We start from the raw sequence: 17,402 nt of genomic DNA on the forward strand, positions 1-17,402 counted from the left end.
TTTTGTCAGATACATCTGAAGGGCTGTGTTCAGATGTGAGATTAGGAAAGATACTAATAAGCAAAAAAAGTAATAATCAGAGGAGGGAAAAAGTTTGGCAAAATGTCTCAGGGTCATTCCATATACGATTGACCTTAAGGATCTAGGGATGAGTAGCCTAGAAAAGGAAATGCCTCAGAGAAGAAGGACATGAGAACTATGTTCGATTATTTTCAGAATTGCTCTGTTGAGGGGTGGCTAGATGGTGCAGTGGATAGAGCACCTTACCTGGAGTCAGGAGGTACCTGAGTTCAAATCCAGCCTCAGACACTTAATAATTACCTAGCTGTGTGGCCTTGGCAAGTCACTTAACCCCATTGCCTTGTAAAAACTAAAAAAAAATTAAAATTTTTAAAATTTTTAAAAAAGAATTTTTCTGTTAAAGAGGAATGTGACTTACTCTGCTTGTTCACAGATGGAAAAAATACAGAAACAATAAGTATAAGTTGTAAGAAAGCAAATTTTATTATAATAATTATAATAAAGTGAGCAAATGTGGTAAAATGATCTTTCTCAGAAGGTAGTATAATCCTCCCCAACTTGCGATCTTTAAAGCATGTTGGAAAAAAGGATTTCTATTGAATCCTGTTGAATATGAATTACATTAGATGGCCTATGAGGTCCCTTCCAACAGTTGAGATTCTAGGGTGTACTGGCTTTTTTTTAAAGAGTCCTCCTTAGGACAACTAGGTGGTGCAGTGGATTTAGCAACAGCCCTGGAGTTAGTAGGACCTGAGACACTTAATAATTGCCTAGCTGGGCAAGTCACTTAACACCATTGCCTTGCAAAAACCAAAAAAACAAAGAGTCCTCCTCAGTAGGTACATCAGTCTCTTGAGGCACACTGAGAAATAATACACCAAAATAAACATTTCTCCCCATTCATAAAATTAAAGACTATATTTGAGATCTGTCTTAGCACATCACTGAAGACTTCCTCTAATGCCTCAAAGAAGAGCAGAGAAAATTCTGGATGCTTGAAGGCTGTGGCAGTAAGGGACAAGTTCTAGTAGCCTTCTTAAATTGGTATGACTTTATAGATCCAATAGACTGGCCTTCTCCTACCTTTCCTATTTTCTTCCCTTCATATACTATATTTTCTTATAATACTGACATCCTTTCTCTCTTTGCTCAAGACACTCCATCTCTTAATTTTGTTCAGTTTCACAAATGCACATACCTGGAATGCTCTCCTTCCTTGATTCTAATTCCTTATCTCTCTGATTCTCTTCAGGTGTTGGTTAAAATCTCTTCTTCAAGAAGCTTCTTTCAAGCTCCTCTAAATGCTTTGTGCCTTCCCTCTCTTGCTTCCTGCAATTTTTCCTGTTTATATAGAGTAGATTTTATTTGTTTCTGCCTTTAGACTATGAGCTCCTTGAGGGCAGGGACTATTTTTGTCTTTCTTTACACTCCCAAGCTTAGTATGAAGCAAGATTTTAACACAGACTCTAAACACAGCATTTCAACCACTGTGCTACCTTGCTGCTTCTATGAGATTAATTATTGCCTATGGAAAACTACCAAGTCATTGAAAAATTTGGACCTGTCTTTGTGGAAAGAAAGCCAAATCTAACTAAATCACAAATCCTTGAAAAGTTGAATTATTTTATGTATTTCAGGATGTCCTGGATGATATATAACTACCAGTCATTGAGAACTTATAAAATATCTCCTGCTTATGCCCTGTGTAATGCATGATACAACCAAGGAGTCTTATAAATGGCCAAAAGCATAATCATCATTACTGAGGTTTTTATTTGCTAAATTAATCTGGCCTATAAACATTAAAAAGAACCTTAATTTTCAGTAATCATTAACATAAATTTTAGTTTATACCATCTCATTGTATCTAAGTATCAAAATTACGTATAAACATTTTAATCTTAAAAGAAATCTGCTGTACCTAGCCACAAAAAGATAATGCTAATTAGACATTCAGATCATCTATCTTTGAATATGGATAGTAAGACTAAAGCAAAAATTCTGCCTAGATTCAAGCAATCATGCCGACAAAAAAAGAATTTAATTAGGATATAACAGATGTATGCTTCATCATCATCATCATCACCATCATCACTGTTAAATATTTATTGAGCATCCAAAGTACACACAACAAAATCATAGGCACAATCAGCAGGGTTATGAGGACATGCCACTTAGCTCACTCAAATTGAATACAAATAGCCTCATTGTTAAATGATCCTAAAACATTTAATAGGTTTGGCAAACAAGAGAAAAACTTAAGTCTCAGTGAATCTACAATAGTAAGATCATATAGAATAATGTATGCAGAGTGATTTGTAAACCTTAAAGCACCAAATAAATGTGAATTATTTTTGTTGTTATTATTACTATCATTATCATCATCATCAAAGTTTTTCAAAAAAAAATCAATAAATCTGAAGACTCAATGTAAGCATAGTGTGATCAAATGAGAATTGGGGAAGAAGGCCAAGGAGGGGAAACCATTTCATCAGAACTTCCAAGGAAGAACTTCTACTTCATGGTCTGTACCTTTTCTGCATTTCTCTGGGGAAGGTAGGAAGAGAAGTGACCTTGAAAGGTTAAGTCATTTGCTCAAAGTCACACAGTCAGTATGTATAAGAGAATGGATTCATGATTTAACTTCTTATGCCCCCAAGCAGTTTACAGAACAGACACCAAATGGCTTTAGTCTATCAGAATGAAGAGTACATGTAAAATAATAATATTGAATTAAATGACCAATATCTAAGTCTAAATCTAAAATTTATATATAATCTATAAACCTTCAATCTAAACATCCATAATTTAATAGGTAGTCTTAAAGCCTGAGGCCCTGTAATAAAAAAAATCCCTATGGACACAGAGTCAGAGGTAAAATTTGAACCCAATTCTTTTTTTTTCAGATTTTTTTCAAAATAAAACTTTACTGAAAAAATGTAGTCCTGTGATTTTACTTTTGCAAAAGATTTCCTAATCATACAATGAGAGTGTCCTTTTAAAATTGTATTTACTTTATTCTAAACTTAAAAATAAGACAATCATTTCCATAACAGTATATTATAAAAAGATAATTATCTTTTTTATATTATAATCTTAGGTACAACTTTCTCTTTCTTTTAAATATATAATATAGTTATTATAGTTATTATATAACTTCTTCTTTTCCCTTTGTTTTCTCTCCAACCCCCCCACTCTAAAGATGGTTACCATTAGGAACAAATGTATATATATATAGATGTAAAATCATATACATACACACACACACACACACACACACACACACAACACACATACATATATATATATATATATATATATATATATATATATATATAAAATTCTATCTAACAGTTCTTTGTCTGAACTCAAATAGCATCTTCTTTCACATGTCCTTTGTAATTAATGTAGGTATTTATGGTAATCTTGACAATTCTTTTTGACACCAAATTATGCCAGTCTATCTACTCTGCCAATCTTCTCCCTAGTAATATGTTTGGAAAGCAATATTTTACTGAAGTATTTTGTAAAAAGCATTAAGAAACTAGACTAAATTGCTAAATATATCTATTTATTCTTTCTCAAACATGATGAACAATATCCCTGGAGAGATTTGAAGATTTTTCCCATTTCTTTTCCATTTGTAATAGCATCTTAGTAGGCCATGAAAATCTACAGTCTACAATTCTTTGGAGGATTCAAGCTTCTCTGCATTAAATGATCTACTTGTTTTTGAGAAATATTATAGTAAATATGTCTATGACATTTGTTGATACTTCATAAGTTAGTATTTTAAAATTGCTATTGTGTATTTACAACTCAGGAGAAAGAAGTTTAAAAATTGCAACTTGAGTAGGCTGTCACTATGTAGTAGTAACATCTCAGTCACAAGCTCCAAACTCCAAGATAGGTTATGTCAAAGATTCAGATCTCTTCTGAAGTCCTCAAAGATTTGCAACACTGGGCGGCTAGGTGGTGCAAGTGGATAAGAGCACTGGCCTTGGAGTCAGGAGTACCTGAGTTCAAATCAGACTTCAGACACTTAATAATTACCCAGCCCTGTGGCCTTGGGCAAGCCACTTAACCCCATTGCCTTGAAAAAATCTAAAGAAAAAAATATTTGCAACACTGACTTTTCCATACTCCAACACTCAAGGGGATTTTAGAGGACCTTTAACCCAGCACTTATATTCTTGTATTTCAGGAAAATGAGATCCAAAGTGGTAAATTGATCTGCAAAAAACCACCATTAACTAATAGTAGAATTGAGGAAAGACAAAGCCTTATTCCTAGTTCTTCTCAAGGAAATGGAGTTGGAAGACCAATAGTCTTGGTAAGTAAATTGATAGGGTCACTAGGTGACACAATGCTAAACCTGGAGTCAGGAAGACTCATCTCCTTGAGTTCAAATCTGGCCTCAGACACTTACTGGTTATGTGACCCTAGATTAGTCACTTATCCCTGTTTGTCTCAGTTTCTTCATCTGTAAAATAAGATGGAAAAGGAAATGGCAAATCACTCTGTATAGTTGCCAAGAAAACCCCAAATGGAACACAAAGAGTCAGATACAATTGAAAACAACTCAACAACAACAAAGAAGTTGATGCATATGGGTTTGGAGTGTTGTTTCTAGACTCCCTTATCTCCCCGATCTGTTTTTCTCTATACTGTGGAAGGTAGATATTTGTAAAGCTGAAGATTAGGAGTAGGTGCCATATTCAGTTACAAGGGAGTTTTTGGTAGGGGAAAATAATATATTTGGCAATAAAACTGGTGTGTCAGATTCCTCAAGGTAATACCTCACTCCCCTTCTCCCCTTTTAATACTTTCAGTCAATCACCTTCCTAGGAGAAGCTGAAATAAAAAATTCCTAAGCAAGTCTATCCCAACAAGCAACTTCTGCAAATACTTAGAAAATTTATGAAATTTTTCTGACCACTCCAGAACAAAATTACTGTCTTCCTTCTTAGAATTTCTAGACACTAAGATACAATCGAGTTTTTTCTCCTGAATGTAATTGTAAGGTGCTTGAGGACAAGAACTTAATCACCACCTATATTCCACTGAGAAGAGACTCAATCAAGGCTTGTTTCTCATACCTTCTCTAATCCTTCTCTCTCAGCTGAATTTGAGCTAATGTTACGATGTTGTGACCTAAAAAAATAACATATTTTCCAGTGCTAAATGGCATAGTAGCTCTGCTTAAACATAAAGAAGATGGAAACAAATTATTATTTGTCTACAAAAGTCTTATTACAGGTAGGGAAATTATTTAGTCACTATGTTCCCTCCGACCCTTCCTAGCCCTCTCCTGATGTCATACTTTGGATCATTAAAGTCAAAAACTTTGTCTCAGGGAGATCTACTTATTAGCCTTGCATTCTGTGAGTTTACACATCCATTTAAATGATATTTTCCAACCTAGTCCATGTTGGTAATTTTATTTTATAAAACACAGTCTTGTGAGATTTATTTATCCAAATTATAATTGTTTATTGAAATGAATGAACTTAAACAAAATTAACCAAGCTTTAGTTTCAGTGAAACCATTTCAAAGCATCCTGCGAAGAACTGTTTAAGATACAATTAGTTATCTTGATCACCAATGCTAGACTTTATTTTTCTTTTTGTACTTAACTAACTTTAAATCTTAAATTTTAGTCAAAAGCCTCCTCTGCCCTTTCTTTTTTTTTTTGAGACTAGATCCTCTATCTCACCCCCAAAGTTAGAAATACAAAGCCCACTCAAAAAACTGATACCAATAGAATAGCACAAAAGCTTTAACCTACTGCATTTTTCCAACTTAGACTGGTTTGTCCCACCTTAGGAAATTTGATGGGTCTTTACTTCCAAAGGCTCTCCTCATTGGTGTTGAATTTAATAAGGATTCTTGATTAGTTTCAGTCCTATTGCAGCCTCAAGTTACTCAAGCAATCCACCAGCCTCAGCTTCCCCAGTAGCAGGGATTCTTCAGTGTTTTCCTCCAGGCCCAGTCAAAAGCCTTCTCAGAGATTACTCCTCAACCTTCACTCTTAGCTCAGCATCAGTATATAGTAGGCTAGCTATTTCTGAAAAGTTAATTGTTCCTTTCTATATAAATCATATAACTAGAGACCATGTTTTTTTTCTTTTTCTTTTTCTGAACTCAGAGCCCTACCTTTCTTTCCTCTATTGTTGTTACTTCATGGCTACTTCATGACCCCATGGTCTATACAATCCAGGAGGTCTTCTTGGCAAAGATACTGATGATTTGCCATTTTCTTCTCCATTTCTTTTTCTACACAGTGTAAAAAACAAAATTCAAGAGAAACAAAAAATGTATAATATCACCAGGGTATTATACACAAAAGCCCTTGTTTTGATGTTTTTTCTTTCTTCTTTCAGAAGAAATAAACTTAAAATTTAGTTCATTTTAATTCAGTGCCATTTCCTTCCATCTATTCTATATCTGAGCATTAGAATCAGAGAATATTAGGTTCTACAGGGACCTTAGAGATAACTGAGTCAACCACTTTATTTTATGAATAAGGAAAATGAGCCCAAGAGAAAAAAGATTTGCCCAAGATCATACAACTAGTTAGTTGCAAAACCAAGACCAGAACTAAGAACTCTTAATTTATACTCCACTTTTCCTACTGTATCTCCTTTATTCTATTTAAAATAAGTTACATGCAATATTAAAATCATATTTTAATTAATTACCATAACAGCTCTCTGGAAATGACTTGAAATGATTCCTTTCACAGCAAAACTCTCTTGGTGAAATTAACAGTATCCCTAGAACAATGGACAACATTTAAGCAAAGTTTTTGGACCCAGCTTCAGAGTAGGTTTATTCATCATAGGGTCAGTAAGGATAATTTGGTTCTTTAGAATTCTCAATAATTGCCTCCAAGAGTGTAATATATATACATAGAGGTTTCTGCAACAGTTCTTTATTAAAAAGCTACATTTTTAATAAAAGTACTTTCTCAGTAGCTTATAATAAGTATATGTAATACTGTAAAGTTTGCAAAGAATTTTGATGAGGATGAATTGTTACAGGTATTAGCATTCCCATATTACAGATGTGGAAACTGAGACTCAGAAAGGTAAAATGATTTGCCCTCTGTCATATAGTTAAGTGTCCAAGACAGGATTTGAACCAAGGTCTTCCTTGGATCTAGTACCATTTTAAATCATAATACTTCTCTCTATATATTTATTGGAACATAAGTCACTCCCTGCTGGTAAATAGAGAAGCTCTGAAGACACGCTGACTCCTTCAGTCCACTGAGACACCATTTTTGTTCATTATCACAACAGTCATTAGAGGCAGTCATGGATATTCATAGAGAATTGGCATCAGTGCCAGAGAAAATACGGTTTAAGTCTTGTCTCTGACACATACTGTCTTTGGAATTGAGAACATCACTTAATATTTTCATGATCTAGTCAGTTCTCTAAGATTATAAATTTCAGAAGAGGTGACCAACCACATCATAACAAGTAATTTCTTTTCTCAAGAGTTTCCTAACCAAAGAATTCAGAGGTCCATTTCTCCATCCCTACCTTATTTCTGTAGTGGTTGGGAGTGACAAAAACTGAAGAGAATTAGACTTATTTATTTCGACATTTAGAAAGACAGAGCCTGTGTATTCCTCAATCAGAAGTTCAGATAGGAATAAACTATGAATATTGCGTAAATACCAGAATCAACAGATTTGCACTAAAAAATGTTTCCCCAATGATTTAGTCCATGCCAGTATATAGCAAGGAGAGGTTTCTTCATCAAACACTTAAAGATACCATGTAGCAGTCTAGATTTTTAAAAAACTTTGCATGTACTTGCTTATAATTCTCCCCAGACTATAATTTACAATGGTTGTTTTAGTCCTCCATGGGAATTACAGAGGTTCAATTCTATTGCAAAAATATTTATCTCTGCCGAGTATATAACTAAATGAAGGCAAATCTTATGCATGCTAAACTCCTGAATGTATGCTAAAATTTCAAGGCAGCTGTGGGTGGAGTGAACAAAAAAGAGGAACACTGGCTAATGCAGAGCTCCATCTTTGAAACCATAGAGAGAAAAGCATAGCTTAAAGGAAGGAAGCAAAATTGGAAGCTGTCATGGGAAGAATTTATTTTGCTAGACAGTGGATCATAGGTAATGGAGCTACATTCTATGCAATCCACTGTATGGATGGACATCCATTTAAACACTTTCATTGACAGGTAACCTCTTACTACCTAAGGTAAGCATTGAGTCTAATTCTTCTCTACAAAATCATACATGAGAGTTCTTCAAATATTTGAAAGTTGAGCATTCCAACCTGGTCATCTCTCCATTTGTCTGAATATAATGAGTTCTTATAGCCATTCTTTCTCATTCTCTAGACATGCTCAAATTTCCTAATACTCCTCTTAAAATGTGGGGAAAAGATTATTGGCTCTGGAAAGCAAAATAAAATAGACTTCCCTCCTCTCAGACAAGTCTTTGTCCTTGTCTGTCTCTCTCTCTTTCTTTCTCTTTTTGTCCTTGTAGCTCTGTGTATCTCTTTCTCCATCTCTCTGCCTCAGTCTCTTTCATTTCTCTGATGGGGGTAGGATGCAGAATATGATAATGAAGATCAGATGCAGCTACTGTATTGTTCATATTTGTTTAATTGTTAATAATAATTAATACATGTTATTAAAGATAACATTTCCAGGACAGAGAGATTCATGGGGATACATACATTCAAAATTTCTATCAAAGAACAAAAAGTATTAATAAAACTTGAAGAATTTTTCTGGCAAGGGGTTAACATAGTATTCCAAATTTAGTCTATTGTACAGTAATAATATATTAATAATAGTAGTAAGTATTTATATTACATTTTAATGTTTTAAGGTCTAATGTCAATGCAAAGTACTGTATATGTTAAATCGATAGTCCTTACAACAATCCTATGACATGTGTCATTATTGCCACCCCCATTTTACAATTCGGGAAACTGAGGGTGAGAGAGGTCAAATAATTTGCTCAGGGTCACACAACTGAACTCAATTCTTTCTACTTACAATTCCAGCATTCTAACCACTATGCAACATGACTAAGAGGATATGTAAGATTAGCTTTTTGTAATCATCCTAAAACTAATGCTAAACCAATTAAGAATGCAGAAGAGACTCCACAAAACTAGAACAAATTCCTTCTCTGAACTAAATACATCAGTAAATGTTAATAAGATGTTAATAAATCTTTAACTTCTCCCTGTCCACACTTTGAAAAGTAACTTTGAAGCAAGTCGCTTTAAGAAGTAGTTCAACTACCATCTTCAACTTGAAGGCTTTTTTAAATTCCTTCAGCTATTATTATTTTCCTTCACTGTACTTATTCTCTCTATTTTTCTACTATAATATTAATTATGTGACATTGGATAAGTCATTTAATGACACTGTGTGGTAGACAACTCCCTAAGACCAAGTTGCAGAGAAGAAATATAGAAATTCCCTATCCTAATGAAGCCATGGAACCTGTATCTCTGTGTATCTATTTTTATTTCTGTTTTTCTGTGTGTATCTCTCTCTGTCTCTTTCTCTGTCTTTCTCTTTATATCCCTTCTCTCTGTCTCTCTTATCCTCTGTCTTTCTATCTTGTCTCTCTAATTCTCTTTGGCTGTGTATCTATCTGTCTCTCTCTCTCTCTCTCATTCTGTCTCTTTTTGTCCTTGTATCTCTGTGTCTTTCTGTCTTGTTTCTCTGGCTCTTTCACTATTATTTATCTTTAATTTACATATATGATATTTGTAAACATAAATGTATGTGATAAGCCAGTTCCTGTCCACAAGTGTGGATGTGTGTATACAGATAAGCGGGCATCCCAAAAAGTCTTAGTGCAGTTCTAAACTTACTGTCTTAGAATTGCACTAAGACTTTTGGGAAACCTTGAATGTACAAAAATGTGTGCATATAGAGATAACATTACAGTAATATGCAAATTAATTGAGATAATTATATTATTGTATTTCATTTTATTACATGGTCATGTGGGAAGGGAATGTACTTCTGATGACACTAGACTAGGCTGAGTTGGACATCTGATATTTAACAAATGAAACCATATTTCTATCAGCTGAGATCTGAATTTTTATAATCTGTCTGTCCATTTCATTGTGATCTTTTGTTATGTGTATGTATATTATTTTTAATTTCATAGTTTTTAAGAATGGAAAGAAACATTAGGGCAGCCAGGTGGCACAGTAAATAGAGCACTGGCCCTGGAATCAAGACGCTCTGAGTTTAAATCCAGTATCCGACACTTGATATTCAATAACTATATGACCTTGGGCAAGTCACTTAACCTCATTGCTTTGTAAAAAACAAAAGAAAAAAAGAGTGGAAGGACACATGTAAAAAAAAAATATTGTCCTAAAAAGCACATTTCATTATTAGATTATTGAATATTTTGAAAATATCCAACAATGGGGAAACTCAAACGTTTCAGCTATCATTTAAATCCTCAATGAAACAAGATGAGTCTTAACAAAACACAAAGGGAAGTATGGTCCAAAGCAAACAATTGAAGCAAAAACTGTCAAACCTCTACAGCAAAATAGTCAAGTTGATCCAGAGGGAAAAGCAGTCACTCAAAGAGATGCAGAAGCTTAAATTTTTCCTGATTCCTCTGTTAGTGTTATATGTGATTCTTGAAGCAGTAACAGTAGTAGCTAGTAGTGCCTACAAGCTTGCCAAAAATCTCATTTGATCCTAACAATCCATTTTCCAGAAGAAGAAATTGAGACCCAGGATAAGTTCCTTACCCAAAGTCATACAGTTATTTCTCTGCACTGTCATGTTTCTTAAAGTTGAGAGAACATTATAAAATCCATTTGAAGAAGCTAGTTATTGTTTCTAAGAAGAAAAAAAGCACTGGTTGTGATCAAGACAATGCAAAGATTGGAAAAGTGAAGACTGAGAAAAGGTACTTTTTAACAGGGCAACTATTTCATTAATTCTTCTAACAAAATGGTTGTTAAAGGAGTCTAGGTGAATCTGTAAGATGTGGGTATTTTATCAATCTGTAAAACATCTATCTAAAAATATTTGGTAGATTTTTTTTTATTTCCAGTAGACCTAGAAGTCTTGTCCCCATTAAAAAGAATGATTAACTGATAAACATGTTGATATACTGAGAAGAGGGACAGCAAGGTGTTGTTAATGGATAGAATGCCAGACTTGGAGTCAGGAAAACTCAGATTTGTGAGTTCAATTCTGCCCTCATACACTGTGATACTCCAGAAAAAATCATATAACCCTGTTTGTCCCAGTTTCCTTATCTATAAATTGAACTGGAGAAGGAAATGGTCAAACATTCCAATATCATTATCAAGAAAATGCCCAGTGGGATTCTGAAGAATTGGACACGATTAAATAACAAAAATACTAAGAAGCAACATTATTACAAAATAATATAAAATCCTAAAGAGAAAGAGGATAATGAAACACAGGCTTGCTATATGCATAATTAAGGGGTAGAGATAGAGCTCTTCTCCAAAAGATGGAGAGAAACATATTTCAATGTTTTGCAAATTCACATGATTTATCTCCATTGAAAACTTATGGATTATAATCATAACTAGCCTTGGAAAAAAACTGGTATCACATCACTGTGATCCAAGTTGGTTGTTTCTAAGAAGGAAAAAAAGCACTGGTCATGATCAAGGCAATGCAAAGATTGGAAAAGTGAAGACTGAGAAAAGGTACTTTTTACCAAGGCAACTGACTATTTCATTAAAAAGCATCAAAATTTGTAAGTTTAGTCAAAGATTGTGGGAAATGGATGACTGATATAGAAGGAATTTTTTTAAAATTTACACATGTCAAAAAGTTCTAAAGTTTATTCTATATCAATAAAGTTAATTTTATTTGATTCCAATTAATATTAATTTCATATACATATTTGTAAATAATATACCACATACATGATTGTATATGCACATCAAGTCAATAATCATTTTATAAGTACTGAAGTTCTAGGCACTCTACTAAGCACTGGAAATAAAAAAAAGGTTAAAACAGTAAATGATACAATTCTATGCACTCAAAATGAAGCACATATTATACACAAGTAAGTATATGTAGATATAGCTTACAACCAATTTCTAACCTATATTTTAACCCCTTTTAGTTTAATTCTTTGAAGAAACCTTGATATGAACCCACCTAGATACCAATCTGGCCTTGTCTTTTGGTTCATATTTGTTCAAGTTTTATTCCGACTCTATTCCTTTTCCCTGGGGGGGGGCGGGGCTTTCTTTTCTGACCCTGATAATTGCCTAAACTACTATTACCTGTAAATTTACCTTTAGGTACAATATGAGAACCTGAAAGTAATAAAACAATATTTCTTTTTAAAATAGACTTTAAATTCAGACTTTTCAGTATTTTACACACTGCCTACCCAATTATTCAGAGGAAAATAAATGATATATCATTTTTATCTTTAAAAAATAAATAAAAACAAAAGACCTGAAGAAAAAAACATGGAATGAGGGAGGAAATTCATCAGTTTACCTTGGGGGAAATTGACTGTGAAAAAAGAATCTGGTAAAAGTAGAAATAATACTGGACTGAAAATCAAGAACCTGGGGTTCTAATCTCAGGCATTAGATTAATTTGTTGTATGATTTTGGGCAAGGTACTTAAAGATCTGGGTTTCTTTTCTCTGATCTATATAATAGTAAGGAAAGGTTAGCCTTGCTGACCTTGAAAGTTCTAGCTCTCTTTCAAGCTCCAAGACACAATGTATGTAAATGATATTCAAGAACTAGAATTGGCAAAAATCAAGGTGGAAAAGGTTATTACCAACACAGTCTTTCATTCTTTGACCAATATACACATTTTTAAGATAATGGTAGGGTTTTCCTTGTTTAAATATGTTTCAGGGTGGCAGACAGCCAGAGATTGACAGTGTAAATGTTTTTAAGTCTTAAACTTTTTGTATTAACATAAATTCATTTGTTCTGCTCTGTGATCTCATGCTGTACTTATGGAAATGTGAGGTTTTTGTTACAGAAGTAACTTCTATGAAACATGGTAATTGACCATTTTAATGTACCAAAGTTCAAAATCATAGTTCCCAGAAGATTTAAAATAGTCACTTAAGCCAAACCCGGTATTATCAAGTGTGAAACATATTTGGCAGCAATGAAATAACAGTTGATTTGCAATAGTAGAATTACAGTTTTTGGTTATTATAACATATCTATAAATTGATGCTCTTCTTTTCAGGTGAGGCCCCAAATGTTAGAAGGAAGGCAGAAAATTGGCAAAGGTGGGTAGGAGATGACAATCTTTATTAGGATGTTATATCCAATTCAGTTTTGTGCAAACAGAACATTTAAACTGCCTTTCTCTCTAATCAAACCATTTTGCTGAAAATATCCCTGGATATAGCAAATGCCAAGACTTTTGCAGTAGAACTGAACATTTTTTAAAAAAAAATCAGTTTTATATATATATATATGTATATATATTATGCATATATAATATATATGTGCACCACATACAATTTTAAAATTGGAGTACACAAAGCACAGCTACATAGTTGTATATACATATTATATACATATATGTGTGTGTTATATATTATATATATATATATATACATATATCAAAAAGTCAGTGTGATTCTTTAATTTGGCCTGATGAAAAAAAAAGGTTAAGAAGTAACTCAATAATTATCAGAACTATAATGGATTCCTTAGGAGGGCCAGAGAGCTTCATTCCCTAGAAATCTTTATGAAAAAAATACCCATATCATAGAAATGTAGGAATATTGCCTAAATGTAGGAATATTGAAGAAATGACCCCTCAGTCACTCTATGATTCTGTGATCCAAGTAATGACATGGAAGGCACCTGAGATAGACTGAGAATGTAGGACATGAATGATGAAAACCTAAACCCCATAGATGCAATCACTAGGAAGATACACTTACCAGGTCATCAAGATGATTGAATACCTGAAAAATTAGGAAGTGCCACATATTACAAAACTATTATTGATAATGCTATACAACAGAGAGCTTCCTGCCTCAAAACTCTCCATTAGAGGCTACATATTCTTTGGGAAATTCATGAACAATCTGGAAATGCTTTGAGGATATGAACTCCAGGTATAGAAACTCCTTTCACCCACAGAAGTTTGCAACTCATCTATTACCTTGTTCAGTTTTTTTCCTATGGCACAGAGAATTTGAAAACGACTTTCCCAGTTTTACTCACAGAATTTGAACTTCAGTCTTCCAAACTCTAAGTCCAATAATCTACCCATGGCACCAAGCTACTTTTAAATACAGGTTCTTTGAATCCTCACATATGCTGTTCTAAGGGAAGGGGGCGGGGGTATGAACAGGGCTAGATGAATAGATATTTCCTTTTTTCCCCCCAGGCTTTGTAATGATATTATTCAAAGCTATCAATGTGACAAATGATATGAAAGACAAATTTACGTTGATACCTTTTGTTTTCCCAATATATCCCCTTGTCTTCCCAAGAACCATCTCTTATAACAAAGAATTTTAAAAGTGAGGAAAATAACAGTTATCAAAACTAACCAAGATATAAAAAAGCTCTGGAATTATATGCAACATTCCATACTCATATTACACCACCTCTGCAAAGATGTGGGAGAGATATCTAATCATACTTTTATAAGACCAAACTTGGTCATTATAATTTTACAGTATTGTTTAGATTATTTTGTAATATTTTTACTCACTTCATTGTTCCTTCTCATTTCACTTTCCATCAGTTCAAATGTTTTCTAATGGTTTAGTTATTTGAGGTAGGAATCTTGAAGAAATGACCATTTGGTCAACTCTATATTCATTATATTCTTATAACTAAGTTGTCATGTATTATAGTTATATGACTCTTTGAAAGTCATTTTCCAGTTAGCTAGTATCTACTTTGTTTTCAGTTCTTTGCTACTTAAAAAGGGGGGGGGGGGGGTTACAGTTTCTTTAAACATTTTATTATATTAGAATAGCAGGTGCTTTCTTATTAGCCTCCTCTAATATATTTTAGGCATTTAAAAATATTATTCTTGGAGCAGCAGATAGAGCACTGGTTCTGGAGTCAGGACAACCTGAGTTCAAATCCGGTCTCAGGCACTTAATAATTACCTAGCTGTATGACTTTTGGCAAGTCACTTAACCCCATTGCCTTGCAAAAACTAAATATACAGATACAGATACAGATACAGATACAGATAGATAGATAGATAGATAGATAGATAGATAGATAGATAGACAGACAGACAGATAGATATTATTCTAAGGAGTTCTTAGACTTCACCAAACTGCCAAAAGAATCTATGAAAGAAACAAAAGATTTAAGTACCCCTGCTCTGGAATCCCAAACTTCAGCTCCCTCCACTCTCTTCCAAAGTTATTTTTGTCTCTCCTTTGTAGACATTTGATATTTATTTACCTGGTTTAGGTCATTTTTACCCAATAGAATATAAGTGTCTTGAGTGAAGGGGTTTTCATTTTTGCTTTTGTAGTTTCCCAGTCCATTTCTTATTACAATATAGATACTTAAAACATGTTTACTGAATTTTAAACACATAAATGCCAAACTCCATGCTTCAATAAGACTAAACTTTATAAAGGAATAAAATAAACTTAGAGAGGGTCATTGGCTCAACCGCTGTTATAGGATGCTTTGCTATTGCTTTTCAAAATGATGAAACTTCTGCTCAGATCCCTTTTAAGTTTTTGTAACAAACCTGAAAAATCACTTATTATTTCAGTGGGAACTGTTTTTAGCTTCCTTCCCAGAATATCTTATGTGTATAAGGAGTGGGTATTGGGGGAAAATAATACCTGAAAATTGGACAAAAAAAAAGGGCCTGTGAGGAATATGTTCAGCACACAACAAAGTTCCAAACTTCCTGAAGAAAGGGTCAGGACAGACTTTTGACAAGAACATAATTTTGGAACTGTCATAGACTGTAAGCCTTTCAATCTGATAGAGCTTGAACAAAAGGTTAATGATAAAGTCACATTTAAGGAAAAGTTAAAATTACTACTCAGTTCAACAGAATTAAGGAACACACTTTATGTGGAAGGTATTTGATGGTCATATTTAAATGCCTTAAAACTTGATAGATTAGGCGGTGCTTCATCTGACTGTGTTTTGAAATGTGATTTTACTACTCATGATGGTAACTGGACAAGAGTAGTTCAGCTAGGGATTTTACACTAATACTTGAAGCTGATTCGATGCATTAAATTTTCTGTCAGAGATTTTATTCGATCTATAGTGACTTTGTTTAACTTGTATCTGAGGTGACCCTTTTGACCCAACAAACTCCAAATGATAACTTGCTTCAAAGATGAAAAGTGCTATTCATTTATAACGTGTTCCAGCAAAGGAGGAAACATTTAACTATTTCTTGACCCTAGAAACTATTTGGAAAAGTGGAATCATTATCTGTAGCAATTCTTTTTTTTAAGAGCATAGCATAATTTTATACTTGGGTAAATTGTTCATATTTCTGGTGAGAGATAAAGCAAGGAAAACCCCCAAGACAGAGGATGATCATTTTAAAGATGAAGAAACTGAGACTTATAAAGATTAATTACCTTACTCAGAGTTTCACAATTGATGTCAAAACAAAAATTTGAAGCCAGGTCATCCTGGGGGTAAGTCCAACATTCTCTCCACTGTTCCACTTTAATATGCCAGTCATATCCATGCTGGGTATATATATATATATATATATACATATATATATATATATGTATATATATATATATACATATATATGTATATATATACATATATATGTATATATATATATATATATAGAGAGAGAGAGAGAGACAGACAGACAGACAGAGAGACAGACAGAGAGACAGACAGAGAAAGAGAGAGAGAGAGAGATCATACTTATAGATGGTTTCACAAAATAATTTATCCAAGTCATATTAGTTATTCCCCCCCATTAATTCCTCTATTAATTAATTCTGATGCCTGGAAAGTTTACTTGGTAATATGGGAAAAGGTGAGCAATTCTAAAAAATATATATACTAGTAAATCTTGTTCTTAACATATTGTATCTTAACAGGATACAGTAGTTGTATACTGAGATTTTCTTTTAGAAAGACTTTTAGACTTCTTTCACTTCTTACTTGGTCTCCCTCTCAAATCAGGTTCCATGTCAAAGGGTATCTTAGTGTTTTGTTTTTGGAGCTTTTATTATTTTCCCTAAGAAAAGGAAAATTGGTACTTTCAGTGTTCCATGACTTTTGACCCAGGAATACCACTGCAATCAGACACTGTACTCCTAACTATTTGCCATATTGGGAGTAAGCAAATGTGTTCAAGATCATGAAAATTGTGTC

At 33.5% G+C, this 17,402-nt stretch overlaps 1 protein-coding gene across 4 annotated transcripts in view; it reads right to left on the reverse strand.

Moving 5' to 3' along the window:
* The window catches only part of LOC141518046 (cytosolic beta-glucosidase-like), a 116,894-nt gene that overhangs the window by 57,513 nt on the left and 41,979 nt on the right, over positions 1-17,402 (reverse strand). The window contains exon 5 of one of the 4 annotated variants that reach the window (XR_012477068.1): positions 16,640-16,753. The exons of 2 other annotated variants lie outside the window; for them this stretch is intronic. Coding sequence is in view for 1 of the 2 variants with exons in the window: in XM_074229706.1 (XP_074085807.1) it covers positions 6,210-6,298 (89 nt within the window). In the remaining variant the exon portion in view is untranslated. Of the gene's footprint in view, positions 1-3,355; positions 6,299-16,639; positions 16,754-17,402 lie in introns of those variants that run through there. One more of the 4 variants, XM_074229706.1, reaches the window with a different exon arrangement.

This window comes from Macrotis lagotis, chromosome 3 (genome assembly GCF_037893015.1).
Source record: "Macrotis lagotis isolate mMagLag1 chromosome 3, bilby.v1.9.chrom.fasta, whole genome shotgun sequence".
NCBI lineage: Eukaryota > Metazoa > Chordata > Mammalia > Peramelemorphia > Peramelidae > Macrotis > Macrotis lagotis.